This window comes from Coregonus lavaretus (genome assembly GCF_964263955.1).
Source record: "Coregonus lavaretus genome assembly, contig: HAP1_SCAFFOLD_6140, whole genome shotgun sequence".
NCBI lineage: Eukaryota > Metazoa > Chordata > Actinopteri > Salmoniformes > Salmonidae > Coregonus > Coregonus lavaretus.
The window spans coordinates 6,500-32,500 of NW_028165608.1; the positions used below are offsets into that span (position 1 = coordinate 6,500).

The 26,001-nt window shown below is 45.7% G+C and overlaps 1 protein-coding gene and 1 pseudogene across 2 annotated transcripts in view; one reads left to right on the top strand and one right to left on the bottom strand.

The window, feature by feature from the left end:
• The first annotated feature begins 374 nt into the window (after positions 1-374).
• Positions 375-20,808, top strand: LOC311115678 (dolichyl-diphosphooligosaccharide--protein glycosyltransferase subunit STT3B-like; annotated as a pseudogene). Its single transcript, XR_014615348.1, has 8 exons — positions 375-552; positions 7,977-8,188; positions 14,035-14,221; positions 14,879-15,050; positions 15,670-15,843; positions 17,337-17,450; positions 17,987-18,196; positions 19,024-20,808. The product of XR_014615348.1 is annotated as a dolichyl-diphosphooligosaccharide--protein glycosyltransferase subunit STT3B-like (transcript).
• A 635-nt stretch (positions 20,809-21,443) lies between these two features.
• LOC311115679 (oxysterol-binding protein-related protein 10-like) overlaps positions 21,444-26,001 on the bottom strand; it is a gene marked incomplete at its 5' end in the record, with an annotated part of 6,466 nt that continues 1,908 nt past the window's right edge. Inside the window, 2 exons of the mRNA XM_084190836.1 lie at positions 21,444-24,251; positions 24,456-24,609. Coding sequence (XP_084046962.1) covers positions 24,207-24,251; positions 24,456-24,609 — 199 coding nt within the window. The remainder of the gene's footprint in view (positions 24,252-24,455; positions 24,610-26,001) is intronic.

Below are 26,001 nucleotides of genomic sequence, written 5' to 3' on the forward strand. Positions count from 1 at the left end.
TCCCTCCCTCCCTCCCTCCCTCCCTCCCTCCCTCCCTCTCTCTCTCCCTCTCCTTCCTCTCTCTGTCCCTCCCTCCCTCCCTCCCTCCCTCCCTCCCTCCCTCGCTCCCCCTCTCTTCTCCCTCTCTCTGTCCCTCCCTCCCCTCTCTTCTCCCTCTCTCTCTCTCTGTCCCTTCTCCCTCCCTCCCTCCCTCCCTCCCTCCCTCCCTCCCTCCCTCCCTCCCTCCCTCCCTCCCTCCCTCCTCTCTTCTCCCTCTCTCTGTCCCTTCCTCCTCCCTCCCTCTCTCCCTCCCTCCCTCCTCTCTTCTCCCTCTCTCTGTCCCTTCCTCCTCTCTTCTCCCTCTCTCTGTCCCTCTCTCCCTCTCCTTCCTCTCTCTGTCCCTTCCTCCTCTCTCCAGGTATGCTAAGATCCACATCCCCATCATAGCTTCCGTCTCGGAGCACCAGCCCACCACCTGGGTCTCCTTCTTCTTTGACCTCCACATCCTGGTCTGTACCTTTCCTGCTGGACTCTGGTTCTGCATCAAGAACATCAACGACGAGAGAGTCTTCGGTAAGATGGCATGGCGGCCAACACACACACAAATACGAGCACGTCTACGGTTAGATGCCATGGTAATGCGTGTGTGCGTGTGACCATAGAAATAGAATGACTACAGCAATCATTACCATTCAAGTCAACACACTCACACACACACACACACACAGGGCTGTATAGCCAACTCTCTAGGGATGTGCATCTTTCCCTTTCAAGGCGATTCGATACGTATCTAGATACATGGGCTGTGATACGACACAGGAACAATATGTTTTAGTTTGAAACGATTCCGTGAGATTTGGTTTGATTAGAGGAACGAATCGTTGCAATTCGGTTAGATGCGATATGATTCAATGCGCTAACATTTGTTGCATGAAACGCATTCATTTTCCATTCTGAATTAAACATCTGCTGCTGATGGAGCTGATGAGCTTGGCCTCTCTGAGCTGGATCTGTCTGAGCAGACGTGTGTGTGTGTTTGTGTGTGTGTGTGTGTGAGTGAGTGAGTTTAGACAGCGCATTTGATAAAAATAACCTAGCAAATTACATTGGTTGTCACTCATCTCATAAAGTCTAATATTGCGCAAGCCATTTTACAAACATTTGAATGCTGAAGGTGGTGAGCAGACAGAAGTGCCAGATCAGGAACAGGCCCACCTCTCGCACAGCGCACATTTTGACTGGGCTACTGCTGTTGCCTGGGCTTGTTCGGCACGATGACCTGTAGATCAACGACTGGCAACATAATTACATGCTTAGTTTGACACTGAAAGGACTGAGAGGTGTTTTCAGAAGGTAGAAAGAAAGCGTGAACTGGCGATTCGTAATGTTTGAATCGATTTTCTAGACCGATGAATGCAAAATTGGTATGGTTTGGGGTCCCACGGACCAAAGCACTCGTATCTTAAACATTTGAACCCGTGTCGTTACATCCCTCCTACTCTCCTCTGCCCATCAGGTCATTAACCACCCAGTACAGACAGACGGACATGGAGGGGTTGGTGTTTTGTGTTAACCACCCAGTACAGACAAATCTAATTTTTATTTGTCACATGCGCCGAATGCAACAGGTGTAGACCTTACGGTGAAATGCTTACTTACAAGCCCTTAACCAACAATGCAGTTTTAAGGAAAAATAAGTGTTAAGTAAAAAATGGATAAGTAAAAAATATAAAATGAAGACAAATAACAAATAATTAAAGAACAGCAGTAAAATAACAGTAGCAAAGCTTTATACAGGGGATACAGGTTAGTCGAGGTAATTGAGGTAATATGTACATGTGGGTAGAGGTAAAGTGACTATGCGGACGGAGATGGAGGGGTTGGTGTTTGTGTTTCTCAGTAGTAATTGTCACTGGCATCACCCTGTCAGCAGTACACAGGGTTTCGCAGGATATTGGATTCAGGGAAATCAAGAGGGGGAGGGGTATGCCTCTTCATCAACAACAAATGGTGTTATTATTTTACAAAATGAACAGTATATATAAACACACCCCAACAGGAGCAGGCCCTATAGACACATAAACACACCCCAACAGGAGCAGGCCCTATAGACACATAAACACACCCCAACAGGAGCAGGCCCTATAGACACATAAACACACCCCAACAGGAGCAGGCCCTATAGACACATAAACACACCCCAACAGGAGCAGGCCCTATAGACACATAAACACACCCCAACAGGAGCAGGCCCTATAGACACATAAACACACCCCAACAGGAGCAGGCCCTATAGACACATAAACACACCCCAACAGGAGCAGGCCCTATAGACACATAAACACACCCCAACAGGAGCAGGCCCTATAGACACATAAACACACCCCAACAGGAGCAGGCCCTATAGACACATAAACACACCCCAACAGGAGCAGGCCCTATAGACACATAAACACACCCCAACAGGAGCAGGCCCTATAGACACATAAACACACCCCAACAGGAGCAGGCCCTATAGACACATAAACACACCCCAACAGGAGCAGGCCCTATAGACACATAAACACACCCCAACAGGAGCAGGCCCTATAGACACATAAACACACCCCAACAGGAGCAGGCCCTATAGACACATAAACACACCCCAACAGGAGCAGGCCCTATAGACACATAAACACACCCCAACAGGAGCAGGCCCTATAGACACATACACACACCCCAACAGGAGCAGGCCCTATAGACACATAAACACACCCCAACAGGAGCAGGCCCTATAGACACATAAACACACCCCAACAGGAGCAGGCCCTATAGACACATAAACACACCCCAACAGGAGCAGGCCCTATAGACACATAAACACACCCCAACAGGAGCAGGCCCTATAGACACATAAACACACCCCAACAGGAGCAGGCCCTATAGACACATAAACACACCCCAACAGGAGCAGGCCCTATAGACACATAAACACACCCCAACAGGAGCAGGCCCTATAGACACATAAACACACCCCAACAGGAGCAGGCCCTATAGACACATAAACACACCCCAACAGGAGCAGGCCCTATAGACACATACAGTGGGGAAAAAAAGTATTTAGTCAGCCACCAATTGTGCAAGTTCTCCCACTTAAAAAGATGAGAGAGGCCTGTAATTTTCATCATAGGTACACGTCAACTATGACAGACAAAATGAGAATTTTTTTCTCCAGAAAATCACATTGTAGGATTTTTTATGAATTTATTTGCAAATTATGGTGGAAAATAAGGATTTGGTCAAGTACAAACAAGCAAGATTTCTGGCTCTCACAGACCTGTAACTTCTTTTTTAAGAGGCTCCTCTGTCCTCAACTCGTTACCTGTATTAATGGCACCTGTTTGAACTTGTTATCAGTATAAAAGACACCTGTCCACAACCTCAAGCAGTCACACTCCAAACTCCACTATGGCCAAGACCAAAGAGCTGTCAAAGGACACCAGAAACAAAATTGTAGACCTGCACCAGGCTGGGAAGACTGAATCTGCAATAGGTAAGCAGCTTGGTTTGAAGAAATCAACTGTGGGAGCAATTATTAGGAAATGGAAGACATACAAGACCACTGATAATCTCCCTCGATCTGGGGCTCCACGCAAGATCTCACCCCGTGGGGTCAAAATGATCACAAGAACGGTGAGCAAAAATCCCAGAACCACACGGGGGGACCTAGTGAATGACCTGCAGAGAGCTGGGACCAAAGTAACAAAGCCTACCATCAGTAACACACTACGCCGCCAGGGACTCAAATCCTGCAGTGCCAGACGTGTCCCCCTGCTTAAGCCAGTACATGTCCAGGCCCATCTGAAGTTTGCTAGAGTGCATTTGGATGATCCAGAAGAGGATTGGGAGAATGTCATATGGTTAGATGAAACCAAAATATAACTTTTTGGTAAAAACTCAACTCGTCGTGTTTGGAGGACAAAGAATGCTGAGTTGCATCCAAAGAACACCATACCTACTGTGAAGCATGGGAGTGGAAACATCATGCTTTGGGGCTGTTTTTCTGCAAAGGGACCAGGACGACTGATCCGTGTAAAGGAAAGAATGAATGGAGCCATGTATCGTGAGATTTTGAGTGAAAACCTCCTTCCATCAGCAAGGGCATTGAAGATGAAACGTGGCTGGGTCTTTCAGCATGACAATGATCCCAAACACACCGCCCAGGCAACGAAGGAGTGGCTTCGTAAGAAGCATTTCAAGGTCCTGGAGTGGCCTAGCCAGTCTCCAGATCTCAACCCCATAGAAAATCTTTGGAGGGAGTTGAAAGTCCGTGTTGCCAAGCGACAGCCCCAAAACATCACTGCTCTAGAGGAGATCTGCATGGAGGAATGGGCCAAAATACCAGCAACAGTGTGTGAAAACCTTGTGAAGACTTACAGAAAACGTTTGACCTGTGTCATTGCCAACAAAGGGTATATAACAAAGTATTGAGAAACTTTTGTTATTGACCAAATACTTATTTTCCACCATAATTTGCAAATAAATTCATAAAATATCCTACAATGTGATTTTCTGGATTTTTTTCCTCATTTTGTCTGTCATAGTTGACGTGTCCCTATGACGAAAATTACAGGCCTCTCTCATCTTTTTAAGTGGGAGAACTTGCACAATTGGTGGCTGACTAAATACTTTTTTTCCCCCACTGTACTTCTATCACTCCAGTATCCCTGCACATTGTAAATATGGTATTGGCACTGACCCTGGAACTGTCCCTGTATATAGCTACTGACCCTGGAACTGTCCCTGTATATAGCTACTGACCCTGGAACTGACCCTGTATATAGCTACTGACCCTGGAACTGACCCTGTATATAGCTACTGACCCTGGAACTGTCCCTGTATATAGCTACTGACCCTGGAACTGACCCTGTATATAGCTACTGACCCTGGAACTGTCCCTGTATATAGCTACTGACCCTGGAACTGTCCCTGTATATAGCTACTGACCCTGGAACTGACCCTGTATATAACTACTGACCCTGGAACTGTCCCTGTATATAGCTACTGACCCTGGAACTGATCCTGTATATAGCTACTGACCCTGGAACTGACCCTGACCCTGTCAGCACTTCGAGATATTAGCTGATGTAAGAAGGGCTATATAAAATAAAATTGATTGATTGATTGATTGACCCTGTATATAGCTACTGACCCTGGAACTGTCCCTGTATATAGCTACTGACCCTGGAACTGTCCCTGTATATATCTACTGACCCTGGAACTGTCCCTGTATATAGCTACTGACCCTGTATATAGCTACTGACCCTGGAACTGTCCCTGTATATAGCTACTGACCCTGGAACTGTCCCTGTATATAGCTACTGACCCTGGAACTGTCCCTGTATATAGCTACTGACCCTGTAACTGACCCTGTATAAAGCTACTGACCCTGGAACTGTCCCTGTATATAGCTACTGACCCTGGAACTGTCCCTGTATATAGCTACTGACCCTGGAACTGTCCCTGTAAATAGCTACTGACCCTGGAACTGTCCCTGTATATAGCTACTGACCCTGGAACTGACCCTGTATATTTCTGACTTACTTTCTCGTATTCTTCTTATTTCTATTTCTCGTGTTTTTGTTCTACTTGACTTTTGCATTAATGTTTTATAATACTACCGATATTGATTACTGCATTGTTGGGGAAAGAGCCAGCAAGAAAGGCATTTCACTGTGCTAGTGCACGTGACAATAACAACTAGAAACTGTCTCTGCAATACTGCAGCCGTGAGTTAAACCCTAACCCTGCTCTCTGCCTCTCCCTAGTTTGTGTGTGTGTGTGTGTTGTGTGTACAAAACAGAAAGTAAAAGACGCAAAAACTCAACTTAAGAACGGGAAGCATAGAAATAGCGCACATAGAACAGATCTCGGGCTTCTTAGACCTGCTTTCAATGAGAATCACAGATCTATAACTCACATTTCTATGTGAATTCAAAAGTTACATAATGCCGCTTTAATAGGATCTCTGTGTTAACCCCTGCTCTTCCTAGTGGTTCTGTATGCTATCAGTGCTGTCTACTTCTCAGAGAGAGTAGTGTGTTAAACCTTAACCCAATATGTTCAACCCTAACCCAGTGTGTTAAACCTTAACCCAGTGTGTTAAACCTTAACCCAATATGTTCAACCTTAACCCAATATGTTCAACCTTAACCCAGTGTATTAAACCTTAACCCAATATGTTCAACCTTAACCCAGTGTATTAAACCTTAACCCAATATGTTCAACCTTAACCCAGTGTATTAAACCTTAACCCAATATGTTCAACCTTAACCCAATATGTTCAACCTTAACCCAGTGTATTAAACCTTAACCCAATATGTTCAACCCTAACCCAGTGTATTAAACCTTAACCCAGTGTATTAAACCTTAACCCAATATGTTCAACCTTAACCCAATATGTTCAACCCTAACCCAATATGTTCAACCTTAACCCAGTGTATTAAACCTTAACCCAATATGTTCAACCTTAACCCAGTGTATTAAACCTTAACCCAATATGTTCAACCTTAACCCAGTGTATTAAACCTTAACCCAACATGTTCAACCTTAACCCAGTGTATTAAACCTTAACCCAATATGTTCAACCTTAACCCAGTCTATTAAACCTTAACCCAATATGTTCAACCTTAACCCAGTGTATTAAACCTTAACCCAACATGTTCAACCTTAACCCAGTGTATTAAACCTTAACCCAATATGTTCAACCTTAACCCAGTGTATTAAACCTTAACCCAACATGTTCAACCTTAACCCAGTGTATTAAACCTTAACCCAATATGTTCAACCCTAACCCAGTGTATTAAACCTTAACCCAATATGTTCAACCCTAACCCAGTGTATTAAACCTTAACCCAATATGTTCAACCCTAACCCAGTGTATTAAACCTTAACCCAATATGTTCAACCCTAACCCAGTGTGTTAAACCTTAACCCAGTGTGTTAAACCTTAACCCAATATGTTCAACCTTAACCCAATATGTTCAACCTTAACCCAGTGTATTAAACCTTAACCCAATATGTTCAACCTTAACCCAGTGTATTAAACCTTAACCCAATATGTTCAACCTTAACCCAGTGTATTAAACCTTAACCCAATATGTTCAACCTTAACCCAATATGTTCAACCTTAACCCAGTGTATTAAACCTTAACCCAATATGTTCAACCCTAACCCAGTGTATTAAACCTTAACCCAGTGTATTAAACCTTAACCCAATATGTTCAACCTTAACCCAATATGTTCAACCCTAACCCAATATGTTCAACCTTAACCCAGTGTATTAAACCTTAACCCAATATGTTCAACCTTAACCCAGTGTATTAAACCTTAACCCAATATGTTCAACCTTAACCCAGTGTATTAAACCTTAACCCAACATGTTCAACCTTAACCCAGTGTATTAAACCTTAACCCAATATGTTCAACCTTAACCCAGTGTATTAAACCTTAACCCAACATGTTCAACCTTAACCCAGTGTATTAAACCTTAACCCAATATGTTCAACCTTAACCCAGTCTATTAAACCTTAACCCAATATGTTCAACCCTAACCCAGTGTATTAAACCTTAACCCAATATGTTCAACCTTAACCCAGTGTATTAAACCTTAACCCAACATGTTCAACCTTAACCCAGTGTATTAAACCTTAACCCAATATGTTCAACCTTAACCCAGTGTATTAAACCTTAACCCAACATGTTCAACCTTAACCCAGTGTATTAAACCTTAACCCAATATGTTCAACCTTAACCCAGTCTATTAAACCTTAACCCAATATGTTCAACCCTAACCCAGTGTATTAAACCTTAACCCAATATGTTCAACCCTAACCCAGTGTATTAAACCTTAACCCAGTGTATTAAACCTTAACCCAATATGTTCAACCCTAACCCAGTGTATTAAACCCTAACCCAGTGTATTAAACCTTAACCCTGCTCTCTCTCCCACTCCCTAGTGGCCCTGTATGCCATCAGTGCTGTCTACTTTGCTGGAGTGATGGTCCGTCTAATGCTGACCCTGACCCCCGTAGTGTGTATGCTGTCAGCCATAGCCTTCTCCAGCGTGTTTGAACACTACCTAGGGGACGACATGAAGAGGGAGAGCCCTCCCATAGAGGACAGTAGTGATGAGGACGACAAAAGGAACTCTGGAAACCTCTATGATAAGGTATGAGGATGTGTTCTAAATGGCACATTATTCCCTACATAGTGCACTTCATTGGGCAGAGCTTTAGTACACTTAAAATCCTTATATACTGCAGTGCACTACTTTGCACTGCAGTAGCCAGAGCTTTGGCACCCTATTTTATATTGTAGTGCACCACTTTTGGACAGGGCCTAGACACCCTATTCCCTATTTATACTGAACAAATATAGAAACGCAACATGCAACAATTTCAACGATTTTACTGAGTTACAGTTCATATAAGGAAATCAGTCAATTGAATTACATTCATTAGGCCCTAATCTATGGCTTTCACATGACTGGGCAGAGGCGCAGCCATGGGTGGGCCTGGGAGGGCATAGGCCCACCCACTGGGGAGCCAGGCTCAGCCAATCAGAATGAGTTTTTCCCCACAATAGGTCTTTATTACAGACCAAAATACTCCTCAGTTTCATCAGCTGTCCGGGTGGCTGGTCTCAGACGATCCCGCAGGTGAAGAAGCCGGATGTGGAGGTCCTAGGTTGGCGTGGTTACAGTGTGCGGTTGTGAGGCCGGTTGGACGTACTGCCAAATTCTCTAAAACGACATTGGAGTCCGCTTATGGTAGAGAAATGAACATGCCACACTCTGGCAACAGCTCTCGTGGACATTCCTGTAGTCAGCATGCCAATTGCACACTCCCTCATCTGTGGCATTGCGTTGTGTGAAAAAAACTGTACATTTTAGAGTGGCCTTTTATTGTCCCCAGCACAAGGTGCACCTGTGTATAATGATCATGCTGTTTAATCAGCTTCTTGATATGTCACACCTGTCAGGTGGATGGATTATCTTGGCAAAGGAGAAATGCTCACTAACAGGGATGTAAACAAATTTGTGTACAACATTTGAGAGAAATACGCTTTTTGTGCGTATGGAACATTTCTGGGATCTTTTATTTCAGCTCATGAAACATGGGACCAACACTATACATTTACATTACATTTTAGTCATTTAGCAGACGCTCTTAACCAGAGCGACTTACAGGAGCAATTAGGGTTAAGTGCCTTGCTCAAGGGCACATTAACGTCATTTAGCAGACGCTCTTAGCCAGAGCGACTCACAAATTGGTGCGTTCACCCTATAGCCAGTGGGATAACCACTTTACAATTTGGGGGGGGGGGGGGGGGTTAGAAGGAATACTTTAGCCTATCCCAGGTATTCCTTAAAGAGGTGGGGTTTCAAATGTCTCCGGAAGGTGGTGAGTGACTCCGCTGTCCTGGCGTCGTGAGGGAGCTTGTTCCACCATTGGGGTGCCAGAGCAGCGAACAGTTTTGACTGGGCTGAGGGGGAGCTGTGCTTCCGCAGAGGAAGGGGAGCCAGCAGGCCAGAGGTGGATGAACGCAATGTCCTCGTTTGGGTGTAGGGACTGATCAGAGCCTGAAGGTACAGGGGTGCCGTTCCCCTCACTGCTCCAAAGGCAAGCACCATGGTCTTGTAGCGGATGCGAGCTTCAATTGGAAGCCAGTGGAGTGTGCGGAGGAGGGGGGTGACGTGAGAGAACTTGGGAAGGTTGAACACCAGACGGGCTGCGGCATTCTGGATGAGTTGTAGGGGTTTAATGGCACAGGCAGGGAGCCCAGCCAACAGCGAGTTGCAGTAGTCCAGACGGGAGATGACAAGTGCCTGGACCAGGACCTGCGCCGCTTCCTGTGTAAGGCAGGGTCGCACTCTCCGAATGTTGTAGAGCATGAACCTGCAGGAGCGGGTCACCGCCTTGATGTTGGCGGAGAACGACAGGGTGTTGTCCAGGGTCACGCCTAGGCTCTTCGCACTCTGGGAGGAGGACACAGCGGAGTTGTCTACCGTGATGGCGAGATCATGGAACGGGCAGTCCTTCCCGGGGAGGAAGAGCAGCTCCGTCTTGCCAGGGTTCAGCTTGAGGTGGTGATCCGTCATCCATACTGATATGTCTGCCAGACATGCAGAGATGCGATTCGCCACCTGGTGATCAGAAGGGGGAAAGGAGAAGATTAGTTGTGTATCGTCAGCGTAGCAATGATAGGAAAGGCCATGTGAGGATATGACAGAGCCAAGTGACTTGGTGTATAGGGAGAAAAGGAGAGGGCCCAAAACCGATCCCTGGGGGACACCAGTGGTGAGAGCACGTGGTGCGGAGACAGCTTCCCGCCACGCCACTTGGTAGGAGCGACCGGTCAGGTAGGACGCAATCCAGGAGTGAGCCGCGCCGGAGATGCCCATTTCGGAGAGGGTGGAGAGGAGGATCTGATGGTTCACAGTATCAAAGGCAGCAGACAGATCTAGAAGGACAAGAGCAGAGGAGAGAGAGTTAGCTTTAGCAGTGCGGAGAGTCTCTGTGACACAGAGAAGAGCAGTCTCAGTTGAATGACCAGTCCTGAAACCTGATTGGTTTGGATCAAGAAGGTCATTCTGAGAGAGATAGCAAGAGAGTTGGCTAAAGACGGCACGCTCAATAGTTTTGGAAAGAAAAGAAAGAAGGGATACTGGTCTGTAGTTGTTGACATCAGTGGGGTCGAGTGTTGGTTTTTTGAGAAGGGGAGTAACTCTCGCTCTCTTGAAGACGGAAGGGACATGGCCAGCGGTCAAGGATGAGTTGATCAGCGAGGTGAGGTAGGGGAGAAGGTCACCGGAGATGGTCTGGAGAAGGGAGGAGGGGATGGGGTCAAGCGGGCAGGTTGTTGGGCGGCCTGCAGTCACAAGTCGCAGGATCTTATCTGGAGAGAGAGGGGAGAAAGAAGTCAAAGCATAGGGTAGGGCAGTGTGAGCAGGACCAGCAGTGTCATTAGGCTTAACAAACAAGGATCGGATGTCGTCAACCTTCTTTTCAAAGTGGTTGACGAAGTCATCCACAGAGAGAGAGGAGGGGGGGAGGGGGGGGGGGGAGGATTCAGGAGGGAGGAAAATGTGGCAAAGAGCTTCCTAGGGTTAGAGGCAGATGCTTGGAATTTAGAGTGGTAGAAGGTGGCCTTAGCAGCAGAAACAGATGAAGAAAATGTAGAGAGGAGGGAGTGAAAAGATGCCAGGTCGGCAGGGAATTTAGTTTTCTTCCATTTCCGCTCCGCTGCCCGGAGCTCTGTTCTGTGAGCTCGCAATGAGTCATCAAGCCACGGAGCTGGAGGGGAGGACCGAGCCGGCCGTGAGGATAGGGGACACAGAGAGTCAAAGGATGCAGAAAGGGAGGAGAGGAGGGTTGAGGAGGCAGAATCAGGAGATTGGAGGGAGAAGGATTGAGCAGAGGGAAGAGATGATAGGATGGAAGAGGAGAGAGTAGTGGGAGAGAGAGAGCGAAGGTTGCGGCGGCGCATTACCATCTGTGTAGGGGCAGAGTGAGTAGTGTGGGAGGAGAGTGAGAGAGAAAAGGAAACAAAGTAGTGGTCGGAGACTTGGAGGGGAGTTGCAGTGAGATTAGTAGAGGAGCAGCATCTAGTGAAGATGAGGTCAAGCGTATTGCCTGCCTTGTGAGTAGGGGGGGACGGTGAGAGGGTGAGGTCAAAAGAGGAGAGGAGTGGAAAGAAGGAGGCAGAGAGAAATGAGTCAAATGTGGACATAGGGAGGTTGAAATCCCCCAAAACTGTGAGGGGTGAGCCATCCTCAGGGAAGGAACTTATCAAGGCGTCAAGCTCATTGATGAACTCTCCAAGGGAACCTGGAGGGCGATAGATGACAAGGATATTAAGCTTAAATGGGCTAGTGACTGTGACAGCATGGAATTCAAATGAGGAGATAGACAGATGGGTTAGGGGAAAAATTGAGAATGTCCACTTGGGAGAGATGAGGATTCCTGTACCACCACCCCTCTGACCAGATGCTCTCGGGGTATGCGAGAACACATGGTCAGACGAGGAGAGAGCAGTAGGAGTAGCGGTGTTTTCAGTGGTGATCCATGTTTCCGTCAGCGCCAGGAAGTCGAGGGACTGGAGGTTGGCATAGGCTGGGATGAAGTCAGCTTTGTTGGCAGCAGAACGGCAGTTCCAGAGGCTGCCTGCGACCTGGAACTCCACGTGGGTGGTGCGTGCAGGGACCACCAAATTGGAGAGGCAGCAGCCACGCGGTGTGGTGCGTTTGTGTAGCCTGTGCAGAGAGGAGAGAACAGGGATAGGCAGAGGCATAGTTGACAGGCTGTAGCAAATGGCTACAAAAATGCAGAGGAGATCGGAATGAAATGGGCTAAGCATCTGGGAGTGGAGAGAGCAGGGCCTCCCTCACCAAATCTTCTAGCTCGGAAACTAAAATTGTTTCACTGAACCACCCGAACAAAAACTCTCCCAACTTCCGCCTTTGGAAATCAGAATTGTTGTGAACCACAGCGGTTCAATGTTTAAAGGAGTAGACTCAACCCACTTTGTTCAGCTAGCCAACTATGACTCCATAGCCAACTAGCAGACTAGCATCCAATAACAATAACACACCGTTTAGCGCCAACACTTGGTCACAACAAACCACCAATATTGTGATATCACACTAAACAGATCATTCGTGTCTGTGTCAAGTTCCTTATATGACGCAGCAATGATTAGACGTTGGCTAGCTAGGACAAGTAAATTGTGGTTAGCTACTACAGTACAGCCAAATGGTCATGTTGGGTAGCTAGCAATGGCCACTGTGTCGACTCTGTTTGAAGAACGGCTAGCTAGCTAGCTTCGTGCTACAGCTGGCACGGCCGAGGACACTGCCAAGACACAGTAACTACCCATAACAACCCACGAAGCCTAGCTATGACGCCGTAGCCAACCTGCAAGCTAGCATCCATTAACACACAACTTAGCATCAACACCTGGCCACAACAAACTGCCAAGAGTGTGTCAGCACACCAAACAGACAATTCAAGTCCGTGTCGAGTTCCCTTCACAACGCAGCAAAAAAAAAAAATAATAATAATAATAATTAAACGTTGGAACCAGCTCTCCAGCGTTGCTAATCGTTACCAATAGCTACCCGCTAGCTAGCTAGCCTCGTGCCTCGATACTAGTCCACAATTACCTATGGAAAGCTACTACAACCACAATACTAACCTACAATAAATTCAATACCTAACTACAGCTAGCTACCTACCTACGATCTAATACATGGTTAAGCAAAAGTTAAACGTTGGGTAGGAGTACATTACCGTTGGAACCAGCTCTCCAGCGTTGCTAATCGTTACCAATAGCTACCCGCTAGCTAGCTAGCCTCATGCCTCGAAACTAACCCACAAATTACCCACGGAAAGCTACAATAACAACAATACTAACCTACAATAAATACAATACCTAACTACAGCTAACTACCTACCTACGATCTAATACATGGTTAAGCTTTACTCAACACTACATGTAGCTTACCCCTACTTACCTACTTACCTCCAGCCAGAGAAAAACACGTCCTCAGGGACAGTCTCGGCCGAAACACTGACTATACACTTCAGTATAGTCAGTATTCATTCAGTGTACCCTTCAGCATAGTCAGTATTCAGTGTACACTTCAGTATAGTCAGTATTCAGTGTACAGTTCAGTATAGTCAGTATTCAGTGTACCCTTCAGTATAGTCAGTATTCAGTGTACCCTTCAGTATAGTCAGTATTCAGTGTACCCTTCAGTATAGTCAGTATTCAGTGTACCCTTCAGTATAGTACACTACTTCTGCTGGTTTAGATTTTGTTTACTCATTTCTCGAGACAATTGATGACGATCTCATTTTGATGTCAGTAAGAGCTGGTGACGTTTACCTAATATACAGCATGAAAAGAGGGATTTTTTTTTGTTGGGGTTCTGATATTTGAGGAAACGTAGCATATTTGCAGGGGTTTTACTAACGTGTGACTATATCTGTGTGTTCCTGTCTCCCTCTGCAGGCAGGGAGGTTCGTAAACATGTCTCCGAGCAGGAGAAGGCAGAGGAAGGTCTGGGACCGAACATTAAGAGCATCGTCACCATGTTGATGTTGATGCTGCTCATGATGTTCGCCGTCCACTGCACCTGGGTCACCAGTAACGCATATTCCAGCCCCAGTGTTGTTCTGGCCTCTTACAACAACGATGGGTAAGATCACACGTCGACTCACTCTCTTCTGTTGATTACTTTCCTCTGTAACTGGCGTTTTCCTAATCTCTCTCTCTCCTGCGATGTTTCTCTCTCGCTGTTTCGCTCTCTCTCTCTGTCTCTCTCTCTTCTCTCTCTCTGTCTCTCCCTCTCTCTCTCTCTGTGTCTCTCTCTCTGTCTCTATCTCTCTCTATCTCTCTCTGTCTCTCTCTCTGTCTCTCTCTCTCTCTCTCTCTGTCTCTCTCTCTCTCTCTGTCTCTCTCTCTGTCTCTCTCTCTCTCTCCTGTCTATCTCTCTCTCTGTCTCTCTCTCTCTCTCTCTCTCTCTCTCTCTCTCTCTGTCTCTCTCTCTGTCTCTCTCTCTCTCTCTCTGTCTCTCTCTCTCTGTCTCTCTCTCTCTCTCTGTCTCTCTCTCTCTCTCTCTCTCTCTCTCTCTCTCTCTCTGTCTCTCTCTCTCTCTCTCTCTCTCTCTCTCTCTCTCTCTCTCTCTCTCTCTCTCTCTCTCTCTCTCTCTCTCTCTCTCTCTCTCTCTCTCTCTCACCATACCACAGAAGAAGATAAGAAGATGTAAATATGGTGTTTTCGGCGATGGCATTATGGGATAGCATTCCTTAAATGAGTTCTCTCTCTATGTTTCTCTCCACTCTTCTCTACCCAGGTCGAGGAATATTCTGGATGATTTCCGCGAGGCCTACTATTGGCTAAGGCAGAACACAGAGGAGCAGGCCAGAGTGATGTCGTGGTGGGACTATGGCTACCAGATAGCGGGGATGGCCAATCGGACCACGCTAGTGGACAACAACACCTGGAACAACAGTCATATAGCACTGGTAAAGAGTATTACACTATTGTGGTGGCAGAATTTGGAGTGAGCTGTTGTAACTTCTCAAGGGATATGTTCTGTGTTGGACTGTGATGTTATGCCTTTCATAGACTCCTGGTATGACAAGGCCATTGTGTTCTGGAACTGTTGCTTGTATGAAATAACTGTTGCGTAAACAATACGATTAGTATTATCAACTCCCACTATATAAGGGACATGTAACCATTTATTCTTTGAAATCATCTTACCTGTGAAATCAGAGATCGATCTCCCCTGCAGCTGCTTGGATCGATCTCCCATCAATTATTGGATCTTGATCAGTCAATTAATGAATCAAACTTTATTTTAAACTGCATTTCGCATTATTCTCACAATCGATCAATCAATCAAACAGTAAATGTATTAATTCATCAAAATGTAATCAATTTCACATAGGTCTTAAATCTCAACATAGTTTACAGGATGCAAGCAAAATAAGAATGTGCCTCTGGCGCCACCATGTGGACATGTGTTAGTTATTCATCCTCTCTCTGTCTCTTTGTCTCTCTCGCTCGCTCTCCCCCTCCTCTCTCTCTCCCTCCCTCTCTCCCTCCCTCCCCCTCCTCTCTCTCTCTGTGTGTGTTCAGGTGGGCAAGGCCATGTCGTCCAATGAGAGTGCAGCGTATGAGATCATGAGGTCTTTGGATGTGGACTATGTGCTTATTATCTTCGGAGGTGTGATTGGCTACTCTGGTGATGACATCAACAAGTTCCTGTGGATGGTGCGGATCGCAGAGGGAGAGCATCCCAAAGACATCAGGGTGAGGATGACTTTAGTGGTGAGGTGATGCTTCCACTGTTAGCTACAGAAGGATCGCAGAGGGAGAGCATCCCAAAGACATCAGGGTGAGGATGACTTTAGTGGTGAGGTGATGCTTCCACTGTTAGCTACAGAAGGATCGCAGAGGGAGAGCATCCCAAAGACATCAGGGTGAGGATGACTTTAGTGGTGAGGTGATGCTTCCACTGTTAGCTACAGAAGGATCGCAGAGGGAGAGCATCCCAAAGACATCAGGGTGAGGATGACTTTAGTGGTGAGGTGATGCTTCCACTGTTAGCTACAGAAGGATCGCAGAGGGAGAGCATCCCAAAGACGTCAGGGTGAGAGACGGCAGCCTTTAAACCATCATGTTAAAAAAAAACACAAGTATTGGTGAGCTGAAACTCCCACTGTGAGCTATAGAAGGATTGCAGAGTGAGGTGAGGGAAACTGTGAGCTATAGAAGGATTGTGAGGTAAACTGTGAGCTATAGAAGGATTGTGAGGTAAACTGTGAGCTATAGAAGGATTGTGAGGTAAACTGTGAGCTACAGAAGGATTGTGAGGTAAACTGTGAGCTACAGAAGGATTGTGAGGTAAACTGTGAGCTACAGAAGGATTGTGAGGTAAACTGTGAGCTATAGAAGGATTGTGAGGTAAACTGTGAGCTATAGAAGGATTGTGAGGTAAACTGTGAGCTATAGAAGGATTGTGAGGTAAACTGTGAGCTATAGAAGGATTGTGAGGTAAACTGTGAGCTATAGAAGGATTGTGAGGTAAACTGTGAGCTATAGAAGGATTGTGAGGTAAACTGTGAGCTATAGAAGGATTGTGAGGTAAACTGTGAGCTATAGAAGGATTGTGAGGTAAACTGTGAGCTATAGAAGGATTGTGAGGTAAACTGTGAGCTATAGAAGGATTGTGAGGTAAACTGTGAGCTATAGAAGGACTGTGAGGTAAACTGTGAGCTATAGAAGGATTGTGAGGTAAACTGTGAGCTATAGAAGGATCTCAGGTTGAGGTGAGGTTATACCAAGTACTTGGAAAGTTGGCCACTTACATATGATGTGAAGTCCATAGAAGTATAATTAAATTTCTATGGTTGTCTTTTTTTTCAATAGCTTTGTCATGATGTTGTGCATAAAGACTATGTTAAGTTAAATACGAACAATTAATTGGTTAAAAACAGGATGAGTCTCTAAGGAGTTTCTGTCCTCATTATGAGTGTACTAAACTGTCTGTATGTATGTTCCCTCAGGATGAGTGTACTAAACTGTCTGTATGTATGTTCCCTCAGGATGAGTGTACTAAACTGTCTGTATGTATGTTCCCTCAGGATGAGTGTACTAAACTGTCTGTATGTATGTTCCCTCAGGATGAGTGTACTAAACTGTCTGTCTGTATGTTCCCTCAGGATGAGTGTACTAAACTGTCTGTCTGTATGTTCCCTCAGGATGAGTGTACTAAACTGTCTGTCTGTATGCTCCCTCCTCAGGAGAGTGACTACTTCACCCCCCAGGGAGAGTTTAGGGTGGACAAAGAGGGGTCCCCCATCCTGCTCAACTGCCTCATGTATAAGATGTCATACTACCGTTTTGGAGAGATGCAGGTAAGAGATGCTCTACTCTGCCGTATCACCCTAATCCTAACCCTAACCTTAACCCGGTCACATAATATCACTTCATCTGGATGTGTGCACTTACAGATGAATCCTAACTGGAGACCTGTGCTTGTAACTTGGACTTTGGCCTAATGCATGCATTTAGTGTCACTTCACAGGGATCTCAAGCCCCGAAACAGCTGCTCTAGTTTACATCACAGGGATCTCAAGCCCCGACACAGCTGCTCTAGTTTACTTCACAGGGATCTCAAGCCCCGACACAGCTGCTCTAGTTTACTTCACAGGGATCTCAAGCCCCGAAACAGCTGCTCTAGTTTACTTCACAGGGATCTCAAGCCCCGACACAGCTGCTCTAGTTTACTTCACAGGGATCTCAAGCCCCGACACAGCTGCTCTAGTTTACTTCACAGGGATCTCAAGCCCCGACACAGCTGCTCTAGTTTACTTCACAGGGATCTCAAGCCCCGACACAGCTACCTCTAGTTCAAACACTTACACCACCTGACCGTCTCTCCTCCCCCCAGTTGGACTTCCGGACGCCGCCGGGTTTCGACCGGACGCGTAACGCTGAGATCGGTAACAAGGACATCAAGCTGAAACACCTGGAGGAGGCGTTCACCTCAGAGCACTGGCTGGTCCGGATCTACAAGGTCAAGAAGGAGGAGAACAGGGACCCCCTGGAGCACAGTCCCCGTAGCAGCAACAGCAGCAGGCAGAAGTACACCTCTAAAAAGGTACAGGATCAAGATCAGGAACAGGGTCATCCATTGCTTCTCTCTTCTCAATTGGAGAGCGCTGGTGAATGATTCTGCTGTCCCTGTCCAGAATCAATTACCCCCTGCCCGTTCATCCTTGGCCCTGTCCAGAATCAATTACCCCTACCCCTTCATCCTTGGCCCTGTCCAGAATCAATTACCCCCTACCCCTTCATCCTTGGCCCTGTCCAGAATCAATTACCCCCTACCCCTTCATCCTTGGCCCTGTCCAGAATCAATTACCCCTACCCCTTCATCCTTGGCCCTGTCCAGAATCAATTACCCCCTACCCCTTCATCCTTGGCCCTGTCCAGAATCAATTACCCCTACCCCTTCATCCTTGGCCCTGTCCAGAATCAATTACCCCCTACCCCTTCATCCTTGGCCCTGTCCAGAATCAATTACCCCTACCCCTTCATCCTTGGCCCTGTCCAGAATCAATTACCCCCTACCCCTTGATCCTTGGCCCTGTCCAGAATCAATTACCCCTACCCCTTCATCCTTGGCCCTGTCCAGAATCAATTACCCCCTACCCCTTCATCCTTGGCCCTGTCCAGAATCAATTACCCCTACCCCTTCATCCTTGGCCCTGTCCAGAATCAATTACCCCTACCCCTTCATCCTTGGCCCTGTCCAGAATCAATTACCCCTTCATCCTTGCACCCTAGATCATGTTTATACATATAAAATAATAGTCTAAAATTCCATCTAACCTATCAGAGTGCTAAATGCCTACGGTTAGAGGGCTAGAAGTGTTTCTGATCTATTGTCTCATCTAAATGTTCTTTTGATTTGATTCATTGCAGACGGCAAAGAGGAAGCGTGGTCACGTGAAGAACAAACTTGCTCTCAAGAAAGGCAAGAAACTGAACAACAAGAAATCAGTTTAACCCTAAAAACGACGAGAGAGAGAGAGAGAGAGATGTAAAAAATCATTCAAAACACAACAAGCAAGTAATCCACCAATCAAGAAGAAGAATAACGAACACCAACCAATGGTCTGGAGAGACCTGTTACCTGGACGACCAGGTCAATGATGATCATCGTGGTAACGGGAGGTTCTATGATAACCCTTCTGTGACCTCTGTTGGGGGTGTTGGCTAGTTCCGATGACCTCCCTCTGTCGGTTCGGGTTTTAACCTGAGGAACTGAACTTTGACCTATTGACCTTTCGACGACCTTTGACCTTTTTATTTTGTACTTGAATGTTGCTGTGAGGCGGAGCCATCTTAAAGTTACACCAATCCAGACAGAGGCTGCATCCCCAAATGTCACACTATTCCCTATTGGCCCTGTTCAAAAGTAGTGCACTATGTAGGGAATAGGGTGCCTTTTTTATGGGAAAAACTAACAAACAAAACAACTACACAAAGATCAAACTCATTCAATCTAAACTGACTTGGAATCAGTCAGTGGCACCAAAGACATTCCGTACTATTTCAGGGTGTGAACTAAACTAGTTACCTTTAAAAAACAGATGAAAGAGGAGTTTTGAAAGGAGTTTTGATGTAATGTGGAGTCAGAGATGGTTTAGTTCCCGGTGCATGCTCAGTTATTGTTTGGTACCTACTACCTGTCAGTCTCAATTGATTTTGGTCTCATGTATATGTTGGCCAGGTGTCAATCTGTCACACTATGGCGAAGTCAAATAAACAGATTTTTTTTAAATCCCCGTAGATTTCCTGTAACAACACGTCTTATAATTCCCGGAGAACAGAAATACAACAAGGACTTCATGATACGTTAGATTTTAGTAGTTTGTTATTTTCGTTTCCTCGTGAGATTGTCTGGGCTCGATGCTCTTAGTACGACTGAAACATCTCTTCTTCTAGGTTTTTTGGAATAAGCTGCAGTGAAACAGCCTAAGATGCTAAGATTGTCCATTTTGTCCCGATGCACTTTAGCCACAACGGTACTGCTCCTTGTCCTCCAGCCACCGTTCTGTTTTTAAAGGTAACCAGTAGCATGCATTCTCTGGCACGTAAGTGCTTATTTTCAGGAGTTTCCCTCCATGGTTTAACGACACCCATGTCGAATCTAAGCCCAGCCTGTCCCTCAACGTGTATCCCCTCAATCGGTTTCTCTTTATTTCTCATGATGACCTGGTCAGTTTTCACCAGTCGTCTCTATATATGGTTTTCACTTAACTAACTCGGCGCTCTGCTTTTGTTTCTGTTCAGGTAGAATGCTATGCTCAGTCTGTATACAAACGGAGAGGACTGTATTGGCCTTAACAGCTTACTATGAGAAAACCATATCGTCTGAGTCCGAGACTCTGTCTGCGTCACAAAATGGCACTCTATTCCCTATGTAGTGCACTACTTTTGACCAGAACTTTATGGGCCCTGATCAGAAGTAGTGCACTAAATAGGGAATAGGGTGTCATTTTGGATGCGGCCTCTCTAGGGTATTTATTACAAGAACGATGAAGGCTAATCGAAAAAAAAAAGTAGTGTCCTATCAGGAATGAAATGCAGAAATTGTATAATTTTTTTCTTAAGTCAAGGTTTATTCCATCAATTGTAATGAAATGGATGCTGGTGGGTGTGAGAATGAAAGATACCTTTTTGAATTAAAGAGGTTGCATTAAATTGGCTCTGTGTGTCATTTTGTCAAAGATCTTCCTCTCACTCCAACACGGCTTTGACTTTTTTTGGGGGTCATTTAGCAGACGCTCTTATCCAGAGCGACTTACAGGAGCAATTAGGGTTAAGTGCCTTGCTCAAGGGCACATCGACAGAATTTTCACCTAGTCGGCTCGGGGATTAGAACCAGCGACCTTTCGGTTACTGGCACAACGCTCTTAACCACTAAGCTACCTGCCGTCTTCTCATGGAAGATTCCAAATGTACATGTGTATGTCTGTTAGGATCCACTAGATGGCAGCACTCACCGCCAGTTAGTGTTAGTTTGCTGCAGAGATATTTTACAACATACATTTTTACATTTTAGACAACATGTCTGCATGAGATTCAGTACTAGGATCAGTTATATTCTTGAGACCTGAGAAGAGCTACTTTCATTTGTGTTTTCTACCGGCCTCAAACATCTCTCATCAAACCCAGTCATCAGTAGTCCGAAATCCAAACTTCATATCATTCTGGTTCACTATTGTTTCACTTAACTGAGACAATAGTGAACCAGAGAGATGGTATTCACAGTGGTTTCCAGACTAAATCAGCAATCCACACCACAGACAACCTGCCAAAAACAGATCAGCCACAGATCGTGATGAGATATTTATTAAACTACATAATATATATATGGAAACTCCAGCCCCTGGCTGTCCCATGTCTTAGACAAGTGTTGCATAGGTTCTACGCAGGTGGACAAGACGAGAGCTGCGACCCAAACGGCACCCTATCCACAATATAGTGCACTACTTTTGACCAGAGCCGTATGAGGAAAAGGATGCCATTTGGGAAGCACACAAAAGGTGTTTGGTCAAAGCTCAGTGACTGATGACGTACGCTGCAGTGTTGCACTTCACACTCACATAATAACATTCATACTCAAAAGGTTATTGATCTTATACTGACAGGACAGAGGAGTTGGAGAGCTGTTCACACCACTGAGCCAAACCAAACTGGACTGGCCTGGTTCCACAGAGGAGTTGGAGAGCTGTTCACACCACTGAGCCAAACCGGACTGGCCTGGTTCCACATCTACCATAGTTGCTGGAAAGGACCATGTGAAAGGAAGCTATCCGAGTCAGCAGTTTGGTTCTGATCGGCACGACAGTGTGAAAAGGTTAATAGATTCTCACATACCCATTTTACTGATAAAATGACCTCTAGAGCTCCTACCTCCATTCTACTGTCTACAAAGAGTGCATGCTAAGGGGGATCCTTGGGACATCCAACTCTGTTGTCACCACATTGAAGTTCAAATGTAAAACAGTTAAAGGAAAACTCCACCCAAAAACGATCTTTTGGTATTTGTTTCATTAGTCCATTGTTGACATAGTCCCAAAATGTTTGGTTTGTCATCAATCAAGTTTTCAAGATACAGAAATCATCCCTGTATGATGCATTTTGCATCGTATGATGCTGCGTTTTGCGTCATACGATGCAAAATGCATCATATGGGGATGATTTCTGTATTTTGAAAGTTACATATCTTTAAAAATTGGTAGGGTCATCCCAATGATCCCAGTTAGCATCAACAGTAGTGGACTATACAGTATAGTGAATAGGGTGCCATTTGGGACACTTATATGAGAATGAACAGTAGGGTACCTTGGGAGTAAATCATGTAAGATAAACTGTTTATCAAAAAGTAGTTCTGAGTCCAAATACAGATTATCTCCGGGTGGATTCCTCCTGGACCCCGGTGTCACATGGTATTTGTACCTCCTGGATACGGTTGGAGTTGTAACTAATTAGACCCTATAAAGATGTCTTCAAGGTTATAAATTAGACCCTATAAAGAGCTCTTCAAGGTTATAAATTAGACCCTATAAAGAGCTCTTCAAGGTTATAAATTAGACCCTATAAAGTGCTCTTCAAGGTTATAAATTAGACCCTATAAAGATGTCTTCAAGGTTATAAATTAGACCCTATAAAGAGCTCTTCAAGGTTATAAATTAGACCCTATAAAGATGTCTTCAAGGTTATAAATTAGACCCTACAAAGATGTCTTCAAGGTTATAAATTAGACCCTATAAAGAGCTCTTCAAGGTTATAAATTAGACCCTATAAAGAGCTCTTCAAGGTTATAAATTAGACCCTATAAAGAGCTCTTCAAGGTTATAAATTAGACCCTATAAAGAGCTCTTCAAGGTTATAAATTAGACCCTATAAAGAGCTCTTCAAGGTTATAAATTAGACCCTATAAAGAGCTCTTCAAGGTTATAAATTAGACCCTATAAAGATGTCTTCAAGTTTAAGCCATATAAAGATCTCTTCAAGGTTCGGCCATATAAAGGACAAACAGACTGGAGCACCGGGCTACTTCATGGTTACAATCACTACAATGTTAGTGTGAATACTGAGAGGGCTGGTTTGGGCTGGGGAAGTGGCTTTAAGTTTGACATTATAGCAGTGTTCACCTCTGATTACATTCTCCATTCTGGGCTGAAGGATACGGTGTTCTCTATACTGTGGTATGCTGTTATGCACAGTGTCCAAGTGTCATACCACAGAAGGGCTGAAGGAAGACTCTTCTCTATACAGTATGTATGGTGTTGTGTGTTATTATGAACAAATCATATATCCTTGGATCTTACATACATCATACAGCTGGAAGGACAACCTCTCCTGTGGCCTATAGGCTAATAACATTGGAGACAGCTGGAAGGACAACCTCTCCTGTGGCCTATAGGCTAATAACATTGGAGACAGCTGGAAGGACAACCTCTCCTGTGGCCTATAGGCTAATAACATTGGAGACAGCTACAGTATGCTACAGTATCTGTGCAAAAAAATTAAAAGTGAAGGAAGAAGGAAGTAGTATGTGAATATAATCTATTCTCCTGGTATTTGGATTGTACTGTATATCAAAAAGCTACATAATTGTTCAGCTGTCGTTGATCACCAACGATCACGCTCACCCTCTGTCCCTCCCAACCTCTTCCTGGTTCGACCTGGTCCGTCTCCTAAATGGCCGCAGAGTTTCCTGGAGCAGGTCAGCTTCTGATAGGAAACTCGGTGAGCTCGCTGTCCCGACTGTGGTTCCTGTCCCTCTGACAGTCTTTGGCACCTCTCATTCTTCATGAGCTGACTGAGGCGTAATCTCCTCATCCAAGACAGTCCTTGGGCACATCTGAAACAGCACCTTGCTCCCTGTATAGTGCACTCCTTTTGCAGTTGTGCACTGTACAGAGAATAGGGTATCATTTGGAACACACCCCCTTGTATTTCTGATCTGTTCTCTATTGGCTGGCTAGCTGGTCCCCTGTGTGTGTTGCCATGACCACCAGCGGGCCGCTCGCTGTGCTGTGATTGGCAGCTGGCATGTTGCCCCTCCCCCCCCGAGGCCCCTCCCCTCGTCAGTGAGTCTTCCACAAGGGGTTGTGATACACCCAGCCCTCGCCCTGTGAGAGAGAGAGAGAGAGAGAGAGAGAGAGAGAGAGAGAGAGAGAGAGAGAGAGAGAGAGAGAGATTAAAAGGAAAAAAATTTAGTACTGGCTCTTTGAAATAATGTTGACTGTGAACAAACATTAAAGACAAGACCAGGGAAGCTGACTCAAACTTAGAGGTAATGTTAGAGGTTGACAGCGTAGGTCCTCGTCCCTCACCTCCTTGATGAAGTACTTGGGTTTCCAGGGTGTGTTGGAGGCAGCTCTCTGTCGGCCCTCTGCTCTCTGCCTCTCCTCCAGACAATGTTTGTGCTCTGTAGCGGAGTCAATGTTTCCTGACCTGAGAGCTGAGGTAACATGCTGCCACAGACGCCTGTAGGGGAACACTTTAACATTATTACTGATCTCAGAGCTGAGGTAACATGCTGCCACAGACGCCTGTAGGGGAACACTTTAACATTATTACTGATCTCAGAGCTGAGGTAACATGCTGCCACAGACGCCTGTAGGGGAACACTTTAACATTATTACTGATCTCAGAGCTGAGGTAACATGCTGCCACAGACGCCTGTAGGGGAACACTTTAACATTATTACTGATCTCAGAGCTGAGGTAACATGCTGCCACAGACACCTGTAGAGGAACACTTTACCAGTAGGAGTAGGACACAGCATGCCAACTGAAGACAGGTGACTAGGAGCAGGACACAGCATGCCAACTGAAGACAGGTGACTAAAAGCAGGACACAGCATGCCAACTGAAGACAGGTGACTAGGAGCAGGACACAGCATGCCAACTGAAGACAGGTGACTAGGAGCAGGACACAGCATGCCAACTGAAGACAGGTGACTAGGAGTAGGACACAGCATGCCAACTGAAGACAGGTGACTAGGAGCAGGACACAGCATGCCAACTGAAGACAGGTGACTAGGAGCAGGACACAGCATGCCAACTGAAGACAGGTGACTAAGAGCAGGACACAGCATGCCAACTGAAGACAGGTGACTAGGAGCAGGACACAGCATGCCAACTGAAGACAGGTGACTAGGAGCAGGACACAGCATGCCAACTGAAGACAGGTGACTAGGAGCAGGACACAGCATGCCAACTGAAGACAGGTGACTAGGAGCAGGACACAGCATGCCAACTGAAGACAGGTGAGTAGGAGTGAGCTTAGGAGAATAGTTGCAATTATCTGCTGAGTCTGTCCTTAATCAACCTCTTCTCTCTGACAGGTATATTGGCAGAACACTTGACACAGTTAGACAAGCTATCCTCCAACACCGCAGGAAGAGGAGCAGGCCCACTAATGGAATGTTCTGGCTCAGTGGTGGAAGAGGAGCAGGCACACTAATGGAATGTTCTGACTCAGTGGTGGAAGAGGAGCAGGCCCACTAATGGAATGTTCTGACTCAGTGGTGGAAGAGGAGCAGGCCCACTAATGGAATGTTCTGACTCAGTGGTGGAAGAGGAGCAGGCCCACTAATGGAATGTTCTGACTCAGTGGTGGAAGAGGAGCAGGCCCACTAATGGAATGTTCTGACTCAGTGGTGGAAGAGGAGCAGGCCCACTAATGGAATGTTCTGACTCAGTGGTGGAAGAGGAGCAGGCCCACTAATGGAATGTTCTGGCTCAGTGGTGGAAGAGGAGCAGGCCCACTAATGGAATGTTCTGGCTCAGTGGTGGAAGAGGAGAGGATAAATAAACTCTCCATCCAGATTCCTCCACACGTGTACACATTCTGTACCGTAACGTGCATCCTCTT